General features: G+C 53.4%; 1 protein-coding gene across 4 annotated transcripts; it reads right to left on the bottom strand.

Moving 5' to 3' along the window:
* Positions 1-715: 715 nt before the first annotated feature.
* Positions 716-21,378, bottom strand: Tmem40 (transmembrane protein 40). 4 transcript variants are annotated; one of them, XM_005387100.2, is made up of 12 exons: positions 21,297-21,378; positions 14,409-14,480; positions 13,778-13,924; positions 10,877-10,966; positions 9,163-9,216; positions 6,393-6,428; positions 6,067-6,099; positions 5,585-5,629; positions 3,306-3,377; positions 3,024-3,098; positions 2,474-2,536; positions 716-1,282 (listed from the first exon to the last, which is right to left on the bottom strand). In XM_005387100.2, the coding sequence occupies exons 2-12, from the start codon at positions 14,470-14,472 to the stop codon at positions 1,263-1,265; spliced, it is 699 nt and encodes a 232-aa protein (XP_005387157.1). In that variant the 5' UTR covers positions 14,473-14,480; positions 21,297-21,378; the 3' UTR covers positions 716-1,262. The 4 variants fall into 4 exon arrangements, with proteins under 4 accessions (XP_005387157.1, XP_013370860.1, XP_005387160.1 ...); XM_013515406.1 differs by lacking the exon at positions 10,877-10,966; XM_005387103.2 differs by lacking the exon at positions 13,778-13,924.
* Between the last annotated feature and the right edge of the window lie 4,681 nt (positions 21,379-26,059).

The following is a 26,059-nucleotide window of genomic DNA, read 5'->3' as shown; positions in this document are numbered from 1 at the left end:
TCGCAGCAATCCTTCTGCTTCAGCCTCCCAAGTGTTGGGATTGTAGGTGTATACCACCACACCTGGCTTCAGAACCATACTAATCTGCTAGGTGTTTCTTACTCTGGTCAAATTGTTTCTTACACTGGATGAACAGCCCCAGGACAGCTCTAATCTCATCAAGGGATCCATCCATCGGTGATTCAAAAGATAAATAGGCTAACAGGAGGCGGGGCCCAGCTGGAGAAAGCAGGTCACATGATTTGGAAGGGTGTTTCTGTTCTCTGGCTCCCTGGATCCCTGCTTCCTGGCTGCCATGAGGTGAGCAGCTTTTCTCTCCCTTCCTTTATACCACTCGATTCCTCCTTGTAGCCAGCTGGCCATGGACTGACCCATCTGAAACCACAAGCCCAAATAAACCTCTCCTCCTTTAAATCGTGTATGTCAGGTAATTTGTCCCAGCAAACAAAAGCCAACTCACACACTTTACCTCGATCCTTTGATGTTTGTTGAACTGAGAGTACTAACATCCCAAATCTTTTTCACAAGAATGTTCACAAATCTCTTTCTTCTATCCCACTCGTGAGTGAAGGCTCGGACCTAAAGTGAAGCACTAGCCTTTATCCACTCTTATACTTTATCCTGTAGGACAAGTGCCTTCCCTACCTGATGGTTCAAGGGAGACCTCAACTGTGTTTTCATGTTCAAGGAAACTAAAGGAATGTGTAGCTGACTCTTCAGAATTGGAGAGAGGGTGTTTATTTGCATCTTGATGGAGTCCTGGGCAAGAGGGATGTTGCTGGCCGGCAGGGCAGCAGGAAGACTCTCAAATGTATGGCTTTAATGTCCAATGCGTTACCCACGTTGGGTTCACCTCGGGGACCCGGCATGTGGTGCCTGCGTCAGGACAATGGCCCATCTGTCGCAGTGTGGCTCTGTAGGACCTGAGAGGTTCCAGCATGGCTGAGGACTTGGAAGAAGCCAGGAGCCTAGAGAGATCTCAGCTCCAGGCCCTGGTGGTGCTGGCGGCCTCAGCCCTTCCTGCTGCTCCAGGTGCACAGGCCCAGCCCTACCTGCCTCGTCTCGACAGCAGGACCTTGAGCCCGAGCTGCCAGATGGGAACCCTGCCCAGCTGCCGCCAACGGTCACACCACACGAAGGGGAAAGAGCATCTTTATTGCGTGGCTCAGCCTCCCGGGTGTCACCCAAATGTCACTGTCCTTGTGGCCTCAGGGAGGCTATGGTCAAACCTGGGCCGGTGCAACTGCCACCCAGAAGAGGCCTCAGTCCGTCTTCCTAAACCCTGGAAGGCGAAGTGCAGGGTAGCCGGGTTGAAGGCAGCCAGGGTCCCCACCCCACCCCCCGAGCCCAGCACCTGCAGAATGGGCAGGGCGGGCTGCTTCCTGCAGCTACCGTGAGTCTCTGCAACCCACAGCCACAGTGACAAATGAGTCCTTCATTAATGAAAGGAGCAGATGCTTCCCCAGCGCAGAGCCGCTGCCCCCGGCTCCTCTGGTCTGAGTCATAAGGGTGAACAGGAGCTGCTGCTCAGCAAGGAGGAGCTACTTTCTTCCCTATCAAGCGCTGTACCACTCAGCCACATCTACAACCTTTCTCTCATTCTATTTTGAGACAGGGTCTCGCTAAGGTGCCCAGGCTGGCCTCGAACTTGTGACCCCTGTCCTGGAGTAGCTGGGATCTCAGGCATGCACAACGCGCACCCAGCTGAAAGAGAACCTGCTCCAGTCCAGGCCGGCCAATCTAGCTGTGCGACCCCAGGCAAGTGGCTACAGCTCTCTGTGCTTTGGTGTCTTCACTAGGGAAACTGCTAAGGCCAACTTCAGGGAGCCATCAGGCAAACACTGCCGTGGAGGGACTGTGCTAGGGAACGGAGCCTCCTGTGAGTGACTGAGCCACAGGCCTTCACTTTCCACAGCGTTTGGCCAGCACATGCCCTGCGTACTGGGATTGACTACACCAGTTATCCAGGGCATAAAACAGAGGAGGCTCAGAGAGGTTATGAGAAGGATGAGTTCCCTCCCAGCACTGCAAAAACAAAACCAAACAAAAAAAACCGGCCACAAGTCCTTCCAGAGTCACGTAGCTCATAAGCTGGTAGACGGAGAGTCCAAACTCAAGTACCTGCCTGCCCCCAGGATGTTTCCTACATATTAAACCTCTTTCAAAACAGAACCAGGGAAGAGGAGCACACATGCCTGTAATCCCAGCACTCAGGAGGCCGAGGCAGGAGAACTGCTACAAATCTGAGGCCAGCCTAGACTACATAAGAATAACCTATTTCCAAAAAAAAACAAAACCAGAAATTCCTCTGGGCATGGTGGCACATGCCTGTAATCCCAGCACTCAGGAAGTTGAGGGTTGGGAGTCCAAGGCCAGCCTGGGTGACATATTGAGACCGTCTCAATCCCCCACCCTCCAAAACTAGGCAGCGGGGGGGGGGTGGGGCACAGGAAGCTCCAAACATGAAAGTTACCCAATTGTCTGATCTTCTGGAAGAGCGGGAGGAAGCCGCGCAGCACGCTGTGGATCCGGTACACTGCGGGGACAAAGGGGGCTTAGTCGGGTTGTGCCCCCTCCACCCACAGCCGCCCCAGGCAAGGGCCTAGCCCACCCAGCACGGCTCCACGGTGCGGCTGCATGCTGCGCTCAGGCGACGGAGCCAAGGTTGGGACGCCGACAACAGCAGAGGCCGGAGCCCCGTGGACTCAGCCCCGGCTCCATCGCCCGCTTTGGGCACCTGCCGACCCCGTGTTGTTCACGTTAACTGTTGCCACTGAACTTTTAGGGAACTGCCTCTCTTTTCCCACGAGGTTCTGCCAGTGACTTCACCCTGACCTTGCGAGTGGTCAGGAAGAAAACACGGCACAAGCGCGGGGGATACAGCTCAGCCGCACAGCGCCCGCCTGGCAAGCTCACGGTCCTGAGTTCGATTCCCCGTACCAAGACAAAAAACAAAAATCAAAACAAAAAAAACACGGGCACAGGAAATGTAAAAAAAAGCTGCACTGGTGGCGGGGACTTACCCAGCCCGAAGTAGATGCCCACGGTCTCCAGCGAGGCGAAGGTGAGCAGGCCGACGCCCAGGGACATGAACCAGTCTGTGGGCGGCGAGGGAGGGCTCAGCCCACGGTGGCTCCGCCCCTCCTCGCCCCGCCCCGCCGTCACCCCGCCCACCAAGGTACCCGCCCATCTCTCCACCCCTACGTCGCCTGAGTACCCGCCCCGCCTCCCGCTAGCCCCGCCCCGCCTCCGCCTCGGCGCTCGCCGTCGCCCCGCCCCCCTTCACTGCTGGCGTGGTGCCTCACCTGCGTAGTAGTGGTAGCTCACCAACAGGGCCCCGATGCCGAAGCACAGCAGCACGAAGTGGAAGAACTCGTCTGCCAAGGCGGAGGCAGCAGCGTTACTGTTCGCCCCTTCTCTTCCTGTCTCCCATGTGTGCGTTGTGTGCATGCGCGGGCCCGGACCTCAAGGCCTCGCCCGCGCTGGCCAAGAGCTCTACCCCTCTGCCACATCCAAGAACTCTCTTGTTTTTGTGTTGTTTTGAGACAAAGTCTTGCTGTGTTGCCAAGCTGTCTCAAAATCCTGGGCTCAATAGATTCTCCTGCCTTGGCCTCCCCACTAGCTGGGACTGTGGGCATCTGTCATGTTCGTCAATGACAAAGCCTCTGCTCAAATGGAAACTTTCAGAGACACTACTCCTGCTCCAAACTAAAACATGTTGGGCGTGGTGGTGCAAGCCTGTCATCCCAGCACTCGGGAGACTGAGGCAGGTGGATCACCATGAGATGGAGGCCAGCCTAGACTACATAGCGAGATCTGGTCTCAAACAACCAAAAATAAATAAAACAGCCCTAAGACTATGCCTTTCCAGACCTTACTCCCCATGTTATTTTATTTATTTATTTATTTTTGTCTTTTTGAGACAGGGTCTCACCATGTAGTTCAGGCTGGCCTTGAGCTCACTTTGTAGCCCAGGCTGGTCTTGAACTCACAAGGATTCTCCTGCCTCAGCCTCCCAAGTGCTGGGATTACAGGTGTGCACCACCACGCCCAGCCCTCCCCATGTTATTTTTATGTCACACATTGTCATCCAATTTATGTCGTCTTTCTGAGTTCTCATCTCCCTTCCACCCCACCCCACTCTGGTCAGCTCTGTGATGGACAGGAGCTTAGTGAGCTGCCTTCCCCAACGTCCTCCAGCATGGCAGAGGACTGCCCTGGCAGGCACAGGTGCTCCATACTTTGTTGAATGTTAAAATAATGGTAAGAAATATAGGTTGGCCAGGAGGAAGCTGCTAAGGTCCCAGGGGTGTAGGGGTGCTGAGAGGTAGAGCTTGTGCCCCACAGGACCCCAGAGCGCAGAGGCCATTGTACTTTTCCAGGCACATTGGGGGCCACTTGGGAGGAAGCACAAATCTCATGCTTTCTCTGGCCTTAACAAGGGAGTTTTAGGGGCTGGGGATTTAGCTCACCAGCACAGCGCCTGCCTGGCAGGTCGTGAGTTCGATTCCCAGTATCGGAAGAAAAACAAACAACAACTAAAAAAGGGAGTTTCAGAGGCTGTGTGTACTGTATATTAACTTGGTGGTACTGGGGATTGAACCTAGGGCCCTTACACTGAGCTCCTTCCCCAGCTGTGTTTAGTTTTTATTTTGATACACTGTCTTGCTAAGTCTCTGAGCTCCCCAAGCTAGGTTCAAACTTTCAATTTTCCTGCCTCAGCCTCCCAGGGTACTGGGATTTCAGATAGGAGTTACCATGCCCAGTGCAAAGATTTTTGAAACAAAGAAAGGGCTGTGGGTGCAGCTCGGTGGAAGAGCCCTTGCCTAGCATGCTCGAGGCCCTGGATCCCATGCCCAGCACAATAGCAAAAACCAGTAGAGAGGAAAAAGCCAGTGTGAAGAAGCTTGTGTGGAACAAGGCAAAAGTGCAAGTGGGTGCTGAGGCTTCGGGGATGCCCAGCACAGCCGCCCCTGCTGTGAGACCCCTACCGATTCCCGACCTCTCTGAGCCTCAGCGCCCTCACTCGGGGCCATGAGGGCCACCAGGGCTGCACGGCACAGTGCTCTGTGAGCAGCACGGGGCTCTGTGAGCGACAGGTGTCTCCCTCCAAGCTGTGGTCTTGGCTGGCGTGCGGCTCCATGGAGAGCACTGATGGGGCACTTGGGGGGCCCTGGGCTCATCCCCAGCACCTTGCACAAGAATGAGCCCAAGGCCCCTAGGCCCCCCCACCCCCCACCGCAGTCTCCCGTCCTGCTGCCTTCTTCCCAGAGCCTGGCCCCCTCCCGTGTTCAGTTCCCATCCTGGCCGCAGAGCTGGGGCGCTCTGTCACCCCAGTGACTTCACACAGCACCAAAAGAGCCCCGGGCCAGGGCTGGCGGCCAGGCCGTGCCTGCCGCTCACTAGTAGTGAGGCCACCCTGCCACCTTGAGCCTCAGTTTCCACATCTGAAAGTGGGTATCGCCACTTCACTGTCCCTCCGGTTCAGAGCAGAGGGGCCGTGACCACTGTTTTAGGCCACCACTGCCTCGAACCCCAGCAGCGTGGACAGCCGGGTGGGTGTGGCCCTGGACGGGTTTCTTACCATCCTTCTTTATGTTCAGTCTCCTTAACTGCTCCTCCGCCTCTCCTTGGGAATAAGCAAGATACAACGTTTCACTCGAACACAAATGCGGCAACAAACAGAAACAAACAAAAAATCTCCCAAGTGCAGTGGTCCCTGCTTGTAATCCCAGCGGACTGGAGGCTGAGGCAGGAGGTTCACACTGAGTGTGAGGCCAGGCTGGGTTGCACAGTGAGGTCAAGGCCACCCAAAACACCAGAAAAACGAAAACAGGACAGCAGATGGGAGTTTCCTGTCCCTGCCCCACAGAGGTCTGAGCTCGTGGAGGCTTTCGGGATTGGGGTGCTTGTTGCATGGGCCCTGTCCTCCGAGCCCGCTGAGCCCACTCCGCCCCGTCCCATTTTGGTGACACTGGCTGGCTCAGCGGCCCTGCCAGGATGGAGCCGCCCTCTCAGGCCCTCCCCCAGGACCCAGGCAGGCCCTGCTCTCCCCAGCTGCTCTACCTTCTTCAGAGCCCACATCTCTCTGTCGGAGACCTGGAAACAGAAGCTCAGGGTCAGTGCCCGGCCGGCTTGGGGTCCTGGGCCGCCCCTGTGCCCTGGGGAGGCCACAGGTGACTCAGGTAAACATCCCCAGGGATGATCTGTGGGCCACTGTTGTCCCACTACCCTCCCGCTGCCCACCTCCCGCTGCAGCCCGGCCTGTCCACCTGGAGCCAGGCAGGGGATGCCCAGGGCCCCTGGGGTTCGCCATCACAGTGGCGCCTCTGCCAGGGCTGGCTGGTGGGCAGCCCGCATGAACAATTCCTGGCCCATGCCTGATCACTCACCTGCTTCCCCAGATGGCACCACCTCTCCCGAGCCATCTGCAGGGAAGGAAACCAGCAGTCACACAGGCAGGTCCTGGGGCAGGCAGGAGGCATGGGGTAGACACAGATCCTGCCCAGGGACTTACAACGGCTCTGGCGTGGGCCAAGTAAGAAAAGGAGTGGGTAGGGGCTCCTGCCTCAGCTAAGGGGGCAGCCACCACCTGCCAACCACCCAAAGCTGCTGCAAAGGCATTTGCTGGGTCTTACAGGTCTTCTACGTTCCAGGAAAAGCCAAGTTTACCATAAACTTGCCATTTTATTTATTTTTTTAGTTGGTTGGTTTTTGGTTTTTTGAGGCAGGGCTTCATTATGTGGATCAGGCTGTCCTTGAACTCACTATGTAGCCCAAGCTGGCCTTGAACTCATGGCAGTCCTCCTGTCTCAGCCTCCCCAGTGCTGAGATTACAGGCATGTACCACCACACTGGGCTTAAACTCCCCCCCCTTTTTTTTTTCCAGTACCAGGAACCGAACTCAGGATCTTGCGCTTGCCAGGCAGGTACTGTGCTGCTGAGCTAAATCCCCAGCCCCAAACTTCCCTGTTTTAAAGAAGGCTGGTAACCTGTATACGGTCACTCTACACATCCACCAGGAGTTGGTTCTGCGACACCTAGATACCCAGATGTGTGAATGTTCAAGCCCTTCCATTGTGAGTTGAGGTAGCATTTGCATATACTCTGTGCATATCTTCTTGTATACTTTCAACCACCTCCAGAAGACATATAATATCTAATACAAGGTTAGTGTGATGTAATATTTGTTACACTATAAAAAGTCTGCATATGTTCAGAATCTTTTTTTTTTTTTTTTTTTGCGGTGCTGGAGATTGAACCCAGGGCCTTCATAGTGAGCTATATCCTTGCACACACACACACGCACACACATATTTTGTTAATTTTAGGACAGAGTCTTGCTAAGTTGCTAAACTGCTTAGCTGGGCTGGAACTCTCCTGCCTCAGCCTCCCTGCATTTAGAGTGCTGGGATCACAGGTGTCACCCGCCACCACATTTGACTTTTTGTTTTTAATTTTTGATTCTAGGTTGAACTTCTGAGTGCAGAGCCAGAGGATGCCAGAGGCCTCCTGCACCCTACCCATCGAGGATGCTGCATCTTTTGGGTGGGTCACTGTTTCATGTGCTTCTGAGCAGGGAAAAACCCCAGCCAAAGCTAGAAGCAGCACCCTGACTTGAAAGGTGCTCAGACTGAAAAGGTGTGAGCTGTAGAACGGATGAACTATATTAACAATTTTTTCTTCTTCTGATGTTTAACAGGAGCTGTATGTACCCAGGGCCTGAAGGATGCTAGGTCCCGCTCTACCCCTGAGCTGCAGCCCCAAGTAAGAACAGGAAACCGACAGAGACAGCACCGCGGCCTGCAGGGGAGGGGGCGCCTTGTGCACGCGTCCGGGAGGCAGGGCCGGGCTGGTCACACGGCCTCTGCCGGCCTGGTGCCGGTCCAGCGCCGGGGCCTCTCTCCCAGTCAGCCCCTCCGACCTTCAGGACCTGCACGGTCCTGCGATCTCCTTGTCTTTCAGGGCAGCCCCAGATCACAAGCGCCACAAGGGGGCGCTCAGCGCCACATGGAGAGACACCGCATGCAAAGGGACCTCAGGGCCAGCGCTGAGCGCGAAGAGAAGGCAGGAGTGACCGAGCCCTTCAAAAGTCAGGGGGGCTGGGCGTGGTGACGCACTCCTGTAATCCCAGCACTCAGGAGGCTGAGACAGGAGGATCTTTGCGAGTTCGAGACCAGCCTGGGCTACAAATTGAGCTCAAGGCCAGCCTGAACTGCATACTGAAACCCTGTCTAAAAACAAACAAACAAACAAAAACAAAAACAACAACAAAAAAAGTCAAGGGGAGGAACACATACTTCACAAATAGGTGACATGACAACAGTCTGGGAGGCTGAGGCAGGAGGACTGCAAGTTCCAGCTCACCCTGGGCAACTTAGCAACTTAGGAAGACCTATCTCAAAATGAAAAAAAAGATAAATAGAAGGGCCTGGAGATATAGCTCAGTGTGAAGGCCCTGGGTTCAATCCCTAGTATGAAAAAACAAACAAACAAAACAAATAGGTGACTGTAATTACTTTTATAAGAAAAATATTTTAAAATACACATAAACATAACAGCTTCTCTTATTTTACATTCAGTGAACCCTTCCTTAAACTACGTGAGAAATAAAAAACCTTTCCTGTTTTTTTCCAGGTTTGGTGCTGGGATGGTGCCCAGGATTCTGAGTCAGGTAACACTTTCGGTGGTGAAAAGCAGCACCTTCAGCTAAGCAAGCGAGAGCACAAAGACGTTCTCAACGCCGCCCCAGAGAGGCAGCCTCCAGTCACACGTGGTGCAAAGCGCTCTCGTCTTTTTACTGAGAGATGCCTGAGTGTTTCCTGCTGGTACCTGTGCCAGGCTCCTGCGCCAGGCTCCTGCCCAACTGCTCTTTTCCATCACAGGGCTCCCGGCTGCGGTACTACACTGTCTAGACCTCCCTGCGGTAGCTGGGGGCCGGATGAGCCGGCCCTGACTCTTACATGGCCCAGGGTCCCAAGAGAGGGTCCCGACCATACTCTTTTTGCTGTTTAGGTGGAGGGGTCAAGAAAGCGTGTGACCTGTCCAGGTCACCCCACAAGTCAAAGTTATAGCCCAAGCCAGGAGGAGGCCCTGCAGCATCACTGTCTCCTCCCCGAGCCCCAGCCTCATGTCCTCCCAAGTCACCGGATGACCCCTTACCTCCGTAGAGCTGCAGTGCATCCTTCGCCATGGAGGGTGCCCCGTGCTCGGCCCCTGCAGAGACAAACCCTCCGATAAGAGCCCAGGCGATGTCCCCGCTGTGCCCACCTCCACTGCACTCAGCTAAGCAAGGATGCAGGGGCACAGCGGCCTGGTGAGGGCCTTGTCTTTACTGTCCCACCCCTCTCGGCCCCTCCTGAGGAGACAGTGCCCAAGTGATGAAGAAAGAACCGGGCGCCTGAGAGGACCCAGCCCTGCTCTGGGTCAGTAACCACTGTCATTGAGTGAGCACCTAGTACATCCCACAGTGTGTGAGTAATTATATTCACTGGTTCATACGAGCCACATGGGAACCCCATGAGGAAAATCTTAGCACAACTCTACCTGTTAGACAGATAAGTAACCGAATCTCCACCTTGTTTGGGATTTTTGTGGTACTGGGAATTGAACTCAGGACCTTGTACTTGCCAGGCAGGTGCTTGTGCCACTGAGCTATATTCCCGGCCCTTGAAGGAACTGAATCTCAAAATGCTAAATTAGAGCTCAGAGGATAGCCCAAGGGTTTAGAACTTGCTCAGCACTCACGAGGCCCTAGGCTTGATTTCTAGCAGCACAGAAAGGTCGGAGGAAGGAAGGAAAAAAGTTAAATTATTTTTCCAAACACATAACCAGTAAGCAGTAACTCTGTCAGGTCTGTTACAAAAGCTGCACTTCCAGTCATTCCTTTCCTTTCCTCCTCCCTTTCTCTCTTCCTTTCACAGTGTCAGGGTAGAACTCAAGGCTGAGACTGCCAGGCACACCCTCTACCATGAAGCTGCACCCCGGCCTCCCTAGCCATTTTTATCTGGAGCAAGAGAACCCTGTGTTCAATCCCAATTTAGTTGGCAGCATCTGTGAAACACTTGCCGTGTACCAGGCTCTGTACTAGGCACTATTTCAGATCTTTCTCCTGTGCTCTTTTCCTACTCAAAAAGTATTTTCTGTCAGGCGTGGTGGTGCATGCCTGTAATCCCAACACTCAGGAGGCTGAGACAGGAGGATCACTAGGCGTCTGAAGCCAGCCTGGGTTACAAACTGAGTTCAAGACCAGTCTGAACTGCATAGTGAGACCCTATCTCAAAAAAAAAAAAAAAAAAAGAAAAAAAAAAAGAAAGAAAGAAAGAAAAGTATTTTCTTTGTAAAGATTTTTTTCCTTCTGGTTGTAAAAATAAAGCAGTTATTCATAGGACAGTTCAAAACGAGAGAAAATAAAAATTTTTGAAATTTCATCATCCAGAGATAACCACTATTAACACTTTGATATTTTTCCTTCTAGTCTTGTTTGTGACCATATAAGTGTCCATTTTTCCAAAGTATACAAGAGCTCAAATGAACTCTACAACTTGATATTTTTTTCTTTTCTTTTCTTTTGAGACAGGGTCTCACTATGCAGCCCAGGGTGGCCATGAGCTCTCAGTAATCCTCCTGCCTCAGCCTCTTTAGTGCTGGGATTACAGGCGTGCACCGCCACACCCATGACATTTTTCTTTTTCCCTTCAGAGGCAGATGGAGGGCAGAGCTATGGCTGCACAAGTGCAGCACCGTTCACCTGTCTTGTGCTGTGGGACACTGGGCCCCTTCCTCTTATGCCCCACTCTAGACACTGTGGCGAGTGACAGCCTCACTCGAATAGCTCGGGAGTCCCACTGTGACCCCTGGGGCAGCCTCTGCCTACCGCATGGGCCGCACCCGCGGGGGTGTCCTGTGCCCGGGCTCCGTCCACGCTGGCCAGGAACTCTGGGGTGCTGGTCCTCATCACTGCTGTCTGTGGGGACAGACACAAGCTGGGGCCTCAGCTTGCCACTGAGGAAGGCCCGATGCCGGGCCGGGGGCCCTGCCTCTCCCCTGCGTGTCACTTCCTGGTTCTGGTGGCTCCCTGTCCACCCTGTGCCTCCTTGGCCACCACGCCCACGACCGGGGATGTCGTGAGGATGAGCCCAGGGCGCAGGCACTGGGTGACGGGTTGGCTTGTGCCCCCAAAGTGCACGCAGTGTCCCCTCTGCACCTGCGTCCCGTGCCCTGGATGCGCCCTGTGGCCCCTGCCCAGCCTCCGAGCAGCACTCCCCGTCTCCCCCTGCGGTTAGGGGCACTGTCACACCTCCTGCTGCCCTGCCCCTAGCTCTGCCTGCTTGACAGCCAGGGAATCCCAGGCCTGTGGTCCTGTGACACAGCTCTCTGCGGCCCTGAGGTCCTGGCTGGGTCGCCTGCACCTCAAGGACAGCCAGCCTGGAGCAGGCACGCAATCCATCAGGATTTAGAAGATGCAGGTCACATGCCCTCCGGGACAGCTGGCGATTGGGAGAACTCAGGCCGAGTTTGTGGCCTAGGGTGGGGGTGGGGGAGGCTCCCTTCCCTCCAGGGCTCTGAGAAAGCCTCCCTCGGCTGAGCTCAGGGTCCTTGGGCAAGTGGAGACCTCTGGCCAATTACGGGTGTCCTGAAGAATTCCAGAAAGCCAGCTTAACTGTGTTTAAAGACCAGAGCATCCTCAGTCTCAAATGGACCCAGAGGAAGAGGTATCGTGAGCGCACGTGTCCTGGGTACTTGGAGGCGGGATGGGTTCTAGGATGTGCCACAGAGAGCAGAAGCCGTGGAGGCGCCTGTCCCTTAGCTCAGTGCGCTGTCTGCGCAGACCTGCACAACCCCTCCCCCCACATACCTAAGGCATCTCTAGATTAATACCGGTATTTGTTTTTGTTGTTGTTACCTTTTTGAGACAGAGTTTTACTATGTAGCCCAGGCTGGCCTTGAACTCGCAGCCATCTTCCTGCCTCAGCCTCCTGAATGCTGGGGTTACAAGTGTTTGCCACCACACCCAGCCGCCCCAGGAAACAAAATCTCAAACCAGAGCCCAGGACACGCAACAGGCCAGAGGACAGGCCTGGGCTGGAGGAGGGAAGAGTTCCCGCTCTAAGCGCCCCAGGGAGTCTCGCTGAGGGCTCTTGCAGCAGGTCCCTCTCCTGCCTCAGTAAATGCCACATTGTTGCTGCTGCTATCAATTTAGCCTTGTATTTCAAAGTGGAAGAGCGAAAGTGAAACAAGATTGCTATTTCATAGAGGAAAACCTGGTCCTGTATACACAAGACTCCCTGGAGGTGCCAGTCATTGATTTACACAAAACAAAACAAAACAAAGCAAAGCAAAAAGCAAAGCAAAGCAAAACAAAACAAAACAAAACAAAACAGAGCAACCCTCCTACACACACAAAGTAAAACCTTCTGAGGAAGATGCTATGTATGCCATGAACCCAGGAAGAGGGGAGTGCTTAACCATGATCTTAATTTTAGAGCTCTTGCTAGTGCTGAGATTTTTTTATAGGGATAAAGATTTTTCTTAGTCAGTAGGGCTCAACCTGTAATCCCAGCACTCTGGGAGACTGAGCCAGAAAGGTTGCAATTTGAGGCCCGCCCATGTCTCAAAATAAAAAATAAAGAAAAGGGCTACGGATGCAGCTCAGTGAGAAGGCCCTGGGTTCCATTCCCAGAATGGAGTAAAAGGAAAAAAGAAAAGAGCTTGCAGTGCTGAGGATGGAAAAGGACCCTGGAGTACACTAGGCAAGAGCTCTGGCCCTGAGCTGCAGCGCAGCCCCTTCTCGTACAAAGAATTTATTCGTCAGTGCAGTCCTGGGTTACTGACTGTGGCTGTCCTCACCCACTAGGCACAGGGTGGAGGCTACACGGTTAGTCCTCTACTCAAAGACCCACAGCTGGGTAGGGGCACAGACAGGACGTGAGTCCATGGTGGAGACTTCAGCCCTGAGTGACCCTGATAGCCCTGCACAGTGCTCTACACGAGATGCAGCCACTCCGGGGTCTGCTCAGAAAACAAAAATAGCTGCAGCTGGGCGTGGTGGCGCACATCTGGCATCCCAGCACTTACGAGGCTGAGGCAGGAGGATCACTGAGTTCGAGGCCAACCTGGGCTACATAGCAAGACCCTGTCTCAAAAAAAAAAAAAATAAATAACTAAAAAGAGAAAGAAAGGAAGAAAAGAAAGACAGAACTGTCTACTCAATTACAGCACAGCTATGCCCAAAAACAAAGGAACAAACAGTGGCGGCTGGGCATAGAGAGGAAGAGGGGGAACAGCGCTGATACATCAAGTACGTCGCCTCAAGCATGAGGGATTGTGCTCCCAGGTGGTGTTTTGGGTATTTTGGTCCTTTCCTTTCCTTTCCTTTCCTTTCCTTTCCTTTCCTTTCCTTTCCTTTCCTTTCCTTTCCTTTCCTTTCTCTTCTTTTCTTCTTTTTTTGAGTCAAGGTCTCACTATGTAGTCCAGGCCGGCATGAAATGCAGTGTGTAACACAGGCTGGCCTTGAACTCGAGGCAATCCTCCTGCCTCAGCCTGCCTAGTGCTGAGATGACGGCCATGCACCACCACGCCGCGCACCACCACGCCGCGCAGGTAAAGTGCCTTTCTGGAATACAGTTTTGATCTGCACATAGGCGTGTGCACGCACTCACACGTGTACTGTGCCTTAGGTCTTGCTGTGGGTGTTGGAGAAGGAGCCCAGGCCCGTGCACACTCAGCAAGTGCTCTATCACTAGGCCAATCCCAGCCCCAGAAATGTGCGCTATACCTGAAGAAGAAGAAGAGGAGGAGGACGAAGAGGAGGACGAAGAGGAGGATGAAGAGGAGGAGGAGGAGGAGGACTCCTCTCTCTTACACGGCTCCCGGGAAAGCAGCCCAGCCTTCCTGTCTGGCCGGTGGAGCTCCGTCTCGCTGTCTGGGAGGCACACAGCAAGGCGTGAGTGTCCCTGCCTGTCGCCCCAGGACACCGGCGCTGCAGGGGTCTGTTGGGTCCATGGGAGTACGGTACAGGAGGTCCCAGCTCTCTAGGAAGCCCCCAGCTAGGACACCTCTGAGCATGGAGCCCAGGAAGGGGCTTTGCAGCTCCCTGCCCAGCCCAGAGACCACCAGACAGGCAGCCCCAGGTGACCAGGAGCTTCCTGCCCTCCACCTTGGGGCCAATAGGACCCCGCCCATCTTTGAATGACCCTCCTCAGGGCCACCCAAGCCCTTCCCTCCTGGTGCTGTAGATACAGGGAGCACCTGAGGGTCCCCTCAGCAAGGGGCAGCTGTACTGCACCTGGGAGAAGTCCTGACTTCCCCTGGTGCCCCTCGAGCTCAGCAGGGTTCCACCTCACATGAATGCCCTCTCCCCTCAGCCTTCTGCCCAAAAACAGAACCAGGGAACATACAGGGCGTACCTTCTGCTTCTCTGTGGACGTGACTGCTGTCCTGAGGCGGGGAGGGGGACACGGAAGTCTCCATGACGTTCCCTGGAGGAAGAACAACAAGAATTAATTTCACAATATCCTTACTATATAAAGAGTTTGACAAATAAATAAGAAAAAAGAGACGTCTTGGCATACACCTGTAATCCTAGCATATAGGAGGCTAAGGCAGGAGGATCACCATGAGTTTGAGGCTAGCTTGGGCTACCTATTGAGCTCAAGGCCACGGTGAACTACACAGTGAGACCCTGTCTCAAAAACCTAAATAAATGAAAGGCCTGGACATGGAGGGGAACCAGCAAGGGTCACCCTTGTGGCCGGCAGTCTGGCAACAGTGGTGGGAGAGGCAGTGGCAAGCAGGAGGGAGCTGGATTTCAGTGGGGCTGAGGCAGCTTCAGAGGCTCATGGGAGCGGTCGGTCTGGTGTGGACTCTGCTCACAGAAAAGGCTCTGTGAGCTGGAGATCAATCACACATGTGAGGCAAGCCACAAAAACAAGCTGTTCCAGCTGGGAGAACAGGAGGTGCTCAGGTGAGCCAGAAAAAGTTGCTAGGCAGAGGTGTTGAAATGGACGTCAACTTTCCCAGAGTATAAATGAACTCCCTGTGGTGGTAGAGCAGTTCCTTTCCTCCCATCTGAGAAAGGGCTCCACCTGACCTCAGCTTTGTGTCTCTTATCTTTATTTCTCCATCCTCTCGCCCTCCCTCTCCTCAGGAACTTTGAGAGCTGTGTGTCCACTGGCTGAGTGTGGTCCACTGCACCCCAGCCCTTCCTCCCTAAGGGTGACAGCTCTATCATAAACAGCAGGCCTACATCCAGACCCACCTCCCACAGCTGGACTGCCTGGACCTTGGTTCCCCAGCTGCAGAGACAACTGGATCCTTCTAGCCTGGACATACTGGCAGCCTGACGCTCCCTTCTAGTTAAAGCCTTTGAGGTTCATCTGTCTACTCTGCCAAGAACTCCGTGACTCAGGAGTAACCTACTCTGGGGTGCTATCAGCAGGCCCTTGAAATGCTCCCCAAATGGGCACCAGGTGTTTAAATCAGCTTGGGAACAAGCGCAGTGTGCTTATACTCGAAGAGTGTACTCAAGGCTCTGACAGCACTCATGCCGTCCCATCCCATCCTCCCCAGCACACAGCCGACAGCATCAGCACAGCTGTGGGCAGTGCCATCAGGTGAGCATCCCTGGTGTTCCCGAGGTCGCTTCTCCTCCTGGCATCCAGACCTGCACATGCTCATTGCCTATACTGGACAGTGCTGCCCGCCCAGGCCCAGTGCTCTTTGTCCCTCCCTCTCTCCATCAGGACAGCTGGGGAGGACACTCAACCACACACGGGGGTGGGGCATGGACATGAATGGTCTTTTTCCAGCTGCAGGCCTGTGCCATTGTCACAAGACCCCTGGGCCCATCACTGCCTTCCTCGACCTCCATTTCTTCATTTGTAAGACTGGGCTTTTGACTGGGGTGCAGCTCCCTGGGGAGCACTTGCCATGCACCAGCAAGGACCCAGGTTTCGTCTCCTGCACTCCAAAGACAAAACAAAAAACACAACTGTTACGATGTCCTCCCAAAGCCTCATGTGCTCATAGGTGGGGCTTTTTGGAGCTGGCCAGATCTAGGGTGTGTGATGCTGGGATTAGGGGTGTGTGATGCTGGGATTAGGGGCGTGTGCTACAAAATTAATTTACTGATTAGCATTAGCATAGTTCTGGGTGTGGATAATGGAAGCCCTATCCTGGGTGCGGTTTATAGCCTGGGAGGAAGATAAAAGGAGAGAGGGAAGGCAGGCTGCTGTTGCTGCTGCTTCTCCTTCTTCTTTGCTGCCTACTGCCGGCCTGTCATGGATCATTTCTCCTCTGTGATGCCCCTCTGCCATGCTGTCCTGTCTTGGAGCCCACCAATTATGGACTGAAACCTCTACAAACCGTGAGCTAAATAAGCCTTTCCTCCCTGAACTCTGGGTGTTGGGTGTTCTCTCAGCAACAAGAAAATAACTAAGACAACAACAAACAGACATCGGGGACTGAGGTCGCTCACAAAGGTTCTGGCCCAGAGGCCAGAGGTTTTGCTCCTTGACATGCTGCCTGACCACCACCCCAAGCAATGTCCCCACTGATCGTGGGCTAGAACCTGCAAAGCTGTGAGCCACAGTGAAACCACAATGAACCTTTCCTTCTTATACGTCATGACCTCAGGTATTTTGCTACAGTGACATAGAGAGAAAGAAGCAAGATGCCGGTTTCCACTCCCTGTCTTGTTTTATCCCAGGTCAGCTAGGAAGTTTAATGGACAGATGACAGCTCACACTGCCCAGCCAGCTGAGCACAAACAAGGCTGTGGCCACCATCGCCCACAGTGCAGCCAGCACCTGGAACCACCCCTGAGGAGGCCAGGGGGGTGCACAGAGAAAAACAAGGTGAAAAGGGATACAGTCAGGTGTGACACCCAGAAGCAAAGTCCATCGTGAAGAAGGTGACCTTCCCTCTGTCCTTCATCACCACCAGGATCCTGAGGATGTGAGGTATGGAGACTGTCCCCAAGTCTCCACACAGCTTCTGCTAGAGGAGGGGCCAGCCCTGCTGAGCCCAGAGGGGGCGGGGTCAGGACCCTGCAGTGTTGCCAGGGCAGCTGCCAACCCAGGGCTCAAATAACTTCCTTACAAGCTGGTTGCAAGCCTGTAATCCCAGCACTCCAGAGGCTGAGGTAGGAGGATTGCCGTGAGTTCAAGGCCAGCCTGGGCTACATAGTGAGTTCTAGGCCAGCCTAAATTACGGAGCTAGACCCTGACTCAAAAAAAATTTTTTTTCGTAAAAGCAAGAGCTCTGGGATGGTTCTGAGGACAGTGTGGTTTGGGTAACAAGTTCGTGAGTGGCCATGGTTAGGCCATGTGTCCTGAGCTCAGAATCATCTAGTCTCTCAGGCAGTGATCATCAAGGTGAAGGAAGACAAGGAGAGAATATCTATTTCTACATGCTTTAAACTACAGTGAACAGCCGAGCGTGATGGCAATGCCTGTAATCCCAGCACTCGGGAAGCTGAAGCAAGGGGATCATTGCAAGTTCGAGACCAGCCTGGGCTACAAAGTGAGCTCAAGGCCAGTCTGAGCTGCATAGTGAGATCCTGTCTCAAAAAGACAAAACGAAACAAAAAACCCCACTAAACTACAGTCAACAGTATAGAGCTCATATCTGCTGTGCCCTCTCATCCCATAGGTCAGGTGCTGCACGTCATGTCCCCAGGTGGGGTCCCCAGAGGCCACCATCGAGCCTCCCAGGCCAGACAAGTGGGTGTCCTCCTTTTTTCTGCAAGCTATGCCGTCTACTGCGGTGTACAGAGGAGCCCAGGTGGGGGATTTGAGGCTCAGACAACAGCTTTCACAGAATTGGTCCCCTTAGTGCGGACAAGTGAATTCAGAATCACTGCAAAGAAACCATGGAGGGAGATAACTCTAATTACGAACAAGCAAATGAGCAACAGGAAGAAGAGAGAACAGAGCAGCCACACTTCTAATTCAAGTCCCGTGTCAGCCCGTTAGCACCACTGGACACAATCTGAACCCTAACACAACAGCTCGCTGGAGTAGTCATAAAGATCCTCCATGTGTGTCACAGCAGTGAAATTCTCGCTTGGTGACAGCTGTGCCTGGAGACGTGAGTGAGCTGGCCCAGCTTCTTGTACACACAGATGCTCCTCCACTTGCAAGGGGTTGGTAGGTTGAAGGCGTAAGTCACCAATGCACTGCAAACACCTAAGCTAGCCAGCGTCGCGGCTCAGCAACACAGCGTGCTGCAGAGTCCACTGCGTCGTGTCTCCCATGACCCCCAGCCCCACCCCGCTTCATGGGTGCGGGCTGACTAGGCACTGCTGCCACTTGCTGTTCTGTCCAGCAGCAGTCACCTGACGGGATGGGACTGCACAGCCGAGCCCGGGAAAAGACCCAGGCTCCAAAGTCAACACATGGGTTCTGTGAAATGCTTTTGGACCACCATACGGTTGGAAAATCATAAGTGGAATCACTGCTCAGTCAGGGGCCATGTGGGATTTATGAATTTATCCATGTTCATGCTGGGGATACCCAAAGCCCAAAGCATCTGCCTTTGCACAACCCAGCTTCCTTCTTGAGAAGCTTGCACAAACGCTGTTACGGTTTAAATCTAGAAGTCCCCCAAGCCTCGTGAACTCATACGTGGGGCTTTGGGGAGCTGACTGCATCATCGGGGTGCTATACTCATTCGTGGACTAGTCCACTGATGAGTTTATAGGTAAATGTGTTAGGAGGTGAGGCCTGATTGGCCTGCACGGGTCTAGATTCCTCCCCGGCCCCTCCCTTCTCTTTGCTTCCTTTCTGCCATGAGGTGAGCGGCTTTCCTGCAGCAGATCTGAAGCCAACTGACCATGCAAGGACCGAAACTTCAAAACTGTGAGGTGAGGTTTCAAAATAAACCTCACCTCCCTTAAGTGGCAGCTGTTGGATATTCTGTCCTAACAATGAGAAACAGACTAAGTCACAAAGTTGGATGACAGTCGCTCTAGATCCTTACGCCTTGCCAGGACCTTAGGCCTGCTTTGGGTTTTCAGGCCAAATCAGAATTTTTCCAGACTCAGGAACCAAGAAAACTAGGTGGGCATGTGTCCTCAACAAAACTTTTTTTGAGGCCTCATTGGTAAGCCTGAAGATTCATAGGGGAAAAAATATTTTTTTTTACAAAGTCATTGAAGACTTTCCCTGGTTCTAACTGTCCATGCTTGATAGAGTGACTAGTTCAGCACTTCACCTGAGCCACACCAATCTCTTTTCTCTTATTCTCCAGTCTCAGTCTCTGTCTCTGTCTCTGTCTCTGTCTCTGTCTCTCTCTCTCTCTCTCTCACACACACACACACACACACACACACACGTACGTGCATGACCACAATAAAAACCAGAAAGAAAGCATCTAGTGTGAGCACCAGACAAGCCTGGGTTCAACCCGCCTGTCCCGCTCACTGGCCTCAGGAAGTGACATGCACTCTCACAGCCTCAGGATCCTCACACGAGCAAACAGGCACAGGCACACCTCAGCGGTGCATAGGGAATAACCCAATTCAGAATGGCCAAAGGGCCCGAACAGGTGTTCAGATGGTCAACAGCACCGTGAGAGGCGCCATGTCACTCGTCACTGAGATGCCACTTGAAGGCCACCAGGATGGTCACTGTGAGGCACACAGACAATAGCAAGTGTTGGTTCAGAAACCCAAGAAACTTTAGGCTTTGCAGTGGGATTGGAAAATGGTAGTTCCTCACAATATTAAATACAGAGGTATACCAGATGACCCTGTGATTTCCATCCTAGGTATACATGCAAGAGAGCTAAAAAGCTACATGCATGTGAAGACCAGAACACAGATGCCATTATATAGCAGCATTATTCAAAATAACCAAAAGCAGAAACAACCCAAATGCCATCAGCTGCTGAATGAATAAACAAACTGTGACATAACTGCGCGATGTGGTATTACCGGCCACATAGCAGAAGTACTGACGCAACAACAGGACGAACCTCGACAGCACCATGCAAGAAAGAAGAGAGCAGAAGGGCCCAGCCCCAGCCTGGGAGGCGAAGCCTTCACTGCTGCCAGGGGAAGGGCTGGGGAAGTGACAGTGCTGATGATAAGAATGTTCTACTCAGACCAGGGTGACGGCTGAATGTACTGAAAAACACTGAACACGCACTGCTCGAGGGTGGATTTGATGGCATGAGCCTCATGTCTCAACACAGCTATTATGTGGGTGGAAAAAAGATGAAGACCTCACACACAGAGTTGCTGTGAACACAAGCAGCACCCGGCATGGCCCCTGGGCACAGCAGTGCGTGAGATCCCCGGGAGGCGGCTTCCCGAGGATTTCCAGGCATGGATAGTCAAACGTCTCCACGCCCGGGCATGAGCCAGGGCTTTCCAAGCACAGAGGGAGTTGTCATTTACACATCTACTCGATTAGGACCCGCAACAGGACAGGGCCTGATTCCCTCCCGCAACGCCCTCGGCGCACGCCCTTGACTCCCAGAGAGGGCTCTGAACAACTCTGAGGTTTTGGTTTTGGTTTTATTTCATTACTGGGGATGAGACCCAGGGCCTCTGCCCTGAGCTATCTCCCAGCTCTTTTTCCAGTTTTTATTTTGAGACAGGGCCAAAAATTTAAAAAATAATAAAAAAGCTGGCTTGATGCCAGAGAGCCGGGAGGCTGAGGCAGAACCAGCCCCTGGATACGGCCAATGGCCTGGGATAGGGGTGGCCCCAGGGCCTGGGTGGGCCCTAAGGGGTCAGCCAGGCCACCCCTAGGCCACACCACTTGTGCAGGGTGCTCTGAGGGCGGCAGGAGCCCTCCCCCAAGACCCAGCCTCTTCCAGCATTTTCTGCACACAGGTGCCCTTCAGCCCTTGGTCCCCACAAGTCCACTAGGCCCAGGCCCAGGCCCAGGCCCAGGCCGGTTTCCCCCAGGAGGAGGGCGACTGCCGGGGTGGCAGAGACTGAAGCCTTCAGGGACAATCCTTGCTTTCCTATGCTGTTTCTTCTGTCAACAGCAGGGCAAGAAAGGCATTACCCACCAATGGGGAAACTGAGGCCCGGCAAGCACAAGGGGCTTCTGAGCACCCCACAGCAAGCTGATGATGGTAGGAGATGGGCGCCTACCACGGCAGGTGCTGCTTGGTGGCAGTCTCAGAACAGCCCTAGGGATGAGCCTCTGTCATCCTCCCTGATCTCTCCTGAGATAGCAAGGAGGCTCGCAGTGCTAGGAAGCTGTGGGCCTGGTCACACCAGGGAGGCCTGACCACCCCCCCGTCCCCCCACTGCCCTGCCCCCAGCCCGCAGCCACTACCTGTGTGAGGAGCAAGGTGAGCAGCGAGGTGCACAGCCGACTGTGAGGCCACTGTGGGCAGCAGGGAAGGAGGCAGGAGGCACCTGTGACAGCAGGAGGCGGGGCCATGACGTGGCCCTGGCCGCCGGCTCACCCGGGTGGCATTCCTTCCTGCCTGCTGCCTGCCCTGCTATCGGCCCCAGGCCTTCCTGTCTGACTCGACTCTTCCCCCAGCCATGAGAGGGACAGATGGGGCAGCTACTCAGGAGCGAGGAAGTGGCACACATTGTCTCGGGTGCCCCTCCATCCACTGGGGTGATTCAGGCCCCTGTCATGTGTCCCAACCGGCCTCACAGGTCTGAAGACACTGCCGGTGACACGCTCTCCACTCCTGAGACTGAGGCTGGAGGAGACCAGGGGACCCAGGGGACCCAAGATTGGGGGATCCTGGAAGTGAGCACCGCTCTGGCCTCTCCTGGGGAGAGGGAGCCAGGTCCCTTCTCTCCACTTGCCCTGGGACCACTCTCATGCTGAGGCTGTCCTCACCAGGCCTCTCTCTTCCCTCTTCCCTCTGCACCCTCTCAGGGGAGAGTCCAAGTTCTCAGCCAAGCCTGCTCCATCTGCCCCACACCTCTACTCCTGGGACCTCCACTCCCACTCCGCTGCAGGTGTACTGCCTGAGCCCCAGCCACTCCCACAGGCCCCAGGGCCCTTACACTGGCTCTTCCATCTTCCCCCAAGAAAGCACACATCCCTGCTGCCCTGCTTTGGTCTCTGATCAAGCAATACCTTTTCTGAGGTCCCCCCTGGCCCTGCACAGTGGTGACCCCAGCACTGCCCTTCCCCCTCGCCCTGTGTCACTGTCACCATCTGACGTGGTTCTGTGCATTTCCTCAGGGCTTGTTTGTCCTGTTCTCTGGGATCTCCTGAAAGGAGCACAACTGACTCTGCTGAATAGCACACTGAAAGGTTGACCAGCGGGCTTCTGAGGGCAAGAGGTGCCACTGTGCTGTGTGCAAGGGGACTGCAGGCTGGGAGAGTGGGAAGGCTGAGCTGCAGAGACGGGAGCTCAGAAGCCAGACCACAGGGCCACCAGGAGGATGCAGCCAGGACTACATTTCCTACAGGACCCGGGAGGACATGGTGAGGGCAGGCGTTGGGTGCCAGGGCCCATGGCTGGGGAGGTGGGCCCTCAGGACAGGGCCATGGGAAGTGGAAATGTACCACCAACGCTGCGGCTGCCAGCCACATCTGGTCATGGGGCCCCTGAGCCGCAGCCATGCAGACCTGAGATGTGCAGTCAGTGTGAGGTGCATGTTGGATTTCAAAGTCTTGGGTGGGAAATATATACACATACATACGTGCATATATTACACCATTAATAATGTTTTCTGTCAAAATGATGATCTGTTAAAATCATAATATGGGGCTGGGGATTTAGCTCAGCAGCACAGCGCCTGCCTGGCAAGCGCAAGGTTGAGTTCGATTCCCAGTATCAGAAAACAACAACAACAACAACAACAAATCATAGTATTATGATGGTGCATGCCAGTAATTCCTGCTCTGCAGGAGGCTGAAACAAGAGGATCACAAGTTCAAGGCCAGCCCGGGCAACTTGGCGAGACCTTATGTCTCGCCAAAATAAAAAGTAAACTGGGCATGGTGGCACATGCCTGCAATCCCAGCACTCTGGAGGTTGAGGCAGGAAAATTGCTGTGAGTTTAAGGCCAGCGTGGGCTACATAGTGAGTTCAAGGCCAGCCTCAACTACGTGGTGAGACCCTGTCTCAAAAAATAAACAAAAATAAAAAATAAAAAGGGCTGGGAATGTAGCTCAGTACAAAGGCCCTGGGTTCAATACCCAGTGCTGCCAAAAGCCAAGAAACAACAAATAAAACTTTGGAAATGATAGGTTAAATGAAACATATATTATTAAAAATTTCAGTTTTCAATGTAGATATGGGAACTTTTAGATCTGTGGTAGGTGCAGTCTTCCTCGGTAGCTCAGAATACGTAGCTATTGGACAGTGCTGACTCAGAGAGATCGGACAGGGCTGGGCTTGGTAAACAGTGGGCTGTGGGGGGACGGAGACCCTTGGTCTGCCATATGCCTCTGCTCCCTCCAACAGCTCCTTTCTGAAGAGACCATCAGGCCAGAGGCCACAAGGACAGCATGCAGAGTCGGGTTCCAGCTCGACACAAGTGCATACAAAAGCTCTTATCTTTAAGATAAAATCTAGAAATAATAATATCAGTCGGCTGATAGGACAGGCAATGAGCTCTCTGTCCCCGGAGGTATGTAAGGAACTTGAAGACTACCTTACGCAGAGGAAATGACGTTGAACTCAACTATTCTCAAAATGTGGTCCCAGCCAGGGTGGGCTACAAAGTGAGCTCAAGGCCAGCCAGCACTGCATAGTTATCAGGTTAAATAACCCTTAGTTATTGCAGGCTGATTAGGCCCGCAATCTCCCAAGCAAGTGGATGGTGAAGGCTTAAATAAATGAGACAACTGAAATGATTTCAGGGCTCCAGGAGGGTCTCACTCTGTCACAGCTTCAATATTCTCTGAGCTTAGACAACAACTTCTCTGGGCAGCCTGTATTTATTTGGTTTTCAAACAAAGGAGGAGGATACTCAAGAAAACAGGGGAATCTGGCAGGACCTTGGGAGAATTTTCCCAAGTAGTAAATTATGTCAGTCAGGAAAACTACCTTATCTTTAGGCTGGCATTTATTGTAGGAGTGTGGGGCCTGCAGCTGCAGTCTCCTTGTAGTTAATTGGGGTTGGAGCCAGACATCCTCAGCTGTGGCCTTATCTTGTCCTTTGAGGAGTCTCAGCCTCATAGGCCAATACAGGCCTCAGGGTGACCAGTGACTCACAGAGGTTCACTTACTATGAGTCAACTGCCCATCTTCTGACAAGATGCCTAAGCTTCAGACAACTCACAAGTAAACATGGAAAGCCAATTGGTTAATATTAAATCCAGCTCAGAGCCACTTTGCAGTGTCTCCAACACATAGTGAAACCTTGTCTCAGAAAGACAAAAAACAGACAAACAAACAAAATGTGGTCCCAGACCAACAGCCTCAACACACCAGGAGCCCTTTTTGAAATGCAGGTTCCCGAACCAGCTGAATGAGAATCAGGTTTCTCCATCCGTGTTTTAACAAGCCCTGGCCTGCAATTCTGATGACTGCTCACAGGGAGCAGGAAGACTGAATAACGCTTCCCACCACATAGAGGCGTAAAGGCCTGGCACACAGCAGGTGCCCCAGTCCCAGTATAAGGTGCTTCCTCACTGAACCTCAGATTCCCTCTCCGCTCCCCCGCAGCACCCGGTGATGTGTACCTGGCACAGGATGGAGGTTCAACCCAGGGCATTTCCTCCCTCGCCACTGAGGGCAATGTGCTGGGGGCCTGAGCCCAGCTCCAGCAAGAGGGACCTCCCACGTGTGGCCATGACTCTTGGAACAACCTCCCGCCACTGTGGGTGCAGCTGACACCCCCAGGCACCAGCTCAGCGGCCGAGCGTGGCATCCGGCTTCCCTACATTCCAGAACTGCCAGCCGGATGCCTGACTCAGCAGGCACGTGTGCCCTTTGACAACAGCTAGGCCTCATGGCCTCAGTTTCCCCATCAACAAAGATGAGACAGCAGCCCCATCACAGCACGGACTCTGTACACAGGCTCATCAGCATACCTGGAGGCCTCTTCCGTGGGCCCATGCCCGGGAAGCATGGAGGTGATATCGGGGAAAAAAATGCAACTCCCAACCTGCTAGACGTCAGATACACAGAGTTTGTGCCCCCTGAAATCGAAGAATGAATTCCAAAGGACCAAGGAGGTTAGAGGAGGAAAGACATATTGGGGAATAGGAATAGCTCCTGGGAGACAAGAGAGGTCCCGGAAATGGGTTGCCACAGACCCACTTCTCTGAGAGTGTTTCATAGAGTAAAATCACCAGCGGGGTACAACATGGGTCAAACTATGATCAACCTACAGGATTACAAGTACAGCGGCTTGGTAATATTGATCCAGTAGGGAAGTAGTTAATGTAGAAAAGGGTACATGGAAAGAGCACAGGCATTTGTAGGAATACATGGACTCAGAAGTTCTGGTCACCGACCTGAATGGCTGGTGTCTGGTGGACTTCATTGGGCCAGGTGATGTCAGCTATAATATAATCTTCAAGCTGGGGATTTAGCTCAGCGGCAAGCGCAAGGTCGTGAGTTCGGTTCCCGGTACCGGAGAAAAACCAAAAAAAAAAAAATAATCTTCAAGTTACTATTTATCCCTCAGAGAAGCATGTGGGTCTGGTCATTCTGTCTTAATTTGTATCTAATTTAGCTGCCTATAATAGAGGGAAAGGAAGTCTGACTGCTAGGAGTGCCCAGGAGCCTGGTTCTTCTGGGTGCTGGGAGGATGTCTGGGAGTTGAGGCTGACTTAATCATCCAAAACCACCTATTAAACAAATTCTCAGAGTACTGTACCCACTTTGCAGGTGGGAAAAGTGAGGCTCAGAAAGCTGAAATGATCTGCTCAAGGGTACAGGGCTGGGAAGTGGTGGGGTCAGGATTTTGTACCTGAGATTCCATGACTTGAGAGCAGGAGGTTCCCCACTCCTCCATGGCTCTCCAAGTACACACATGGCTGGAGGAGGCCCCCATTCGTGTTATTGAAATCCACGTTTGAAGAATGAGCTTCATTGTTCAGTTTGAACAATGAGCTAAGTCTGTGCCATGAGAAACCATGGCAGGAACCAATGCTATTTGACACAGAAT

The sequence above is a fragment of the Chinchilla lanigera genome, unplaced genomic scaffold (assembly GCF_000276665.1).
Source record: "Chinchilla lanigera isolate Chin_1 unplaced genomic scaffold, ChiLan1.0 scaffold00028, whole genome shotgun sequence".
NCBI lineage: Eukaryota > Metazoa > Chordata > Mammalia > Rodentia > Chinchillidae > Chinchilla > Chinchilla lanigera.
The sequence above is the reverse complement of the archived record's forward strand: the minus strand, read 5'-3'. Positions and strand labels throughout refer to the sequence as shown.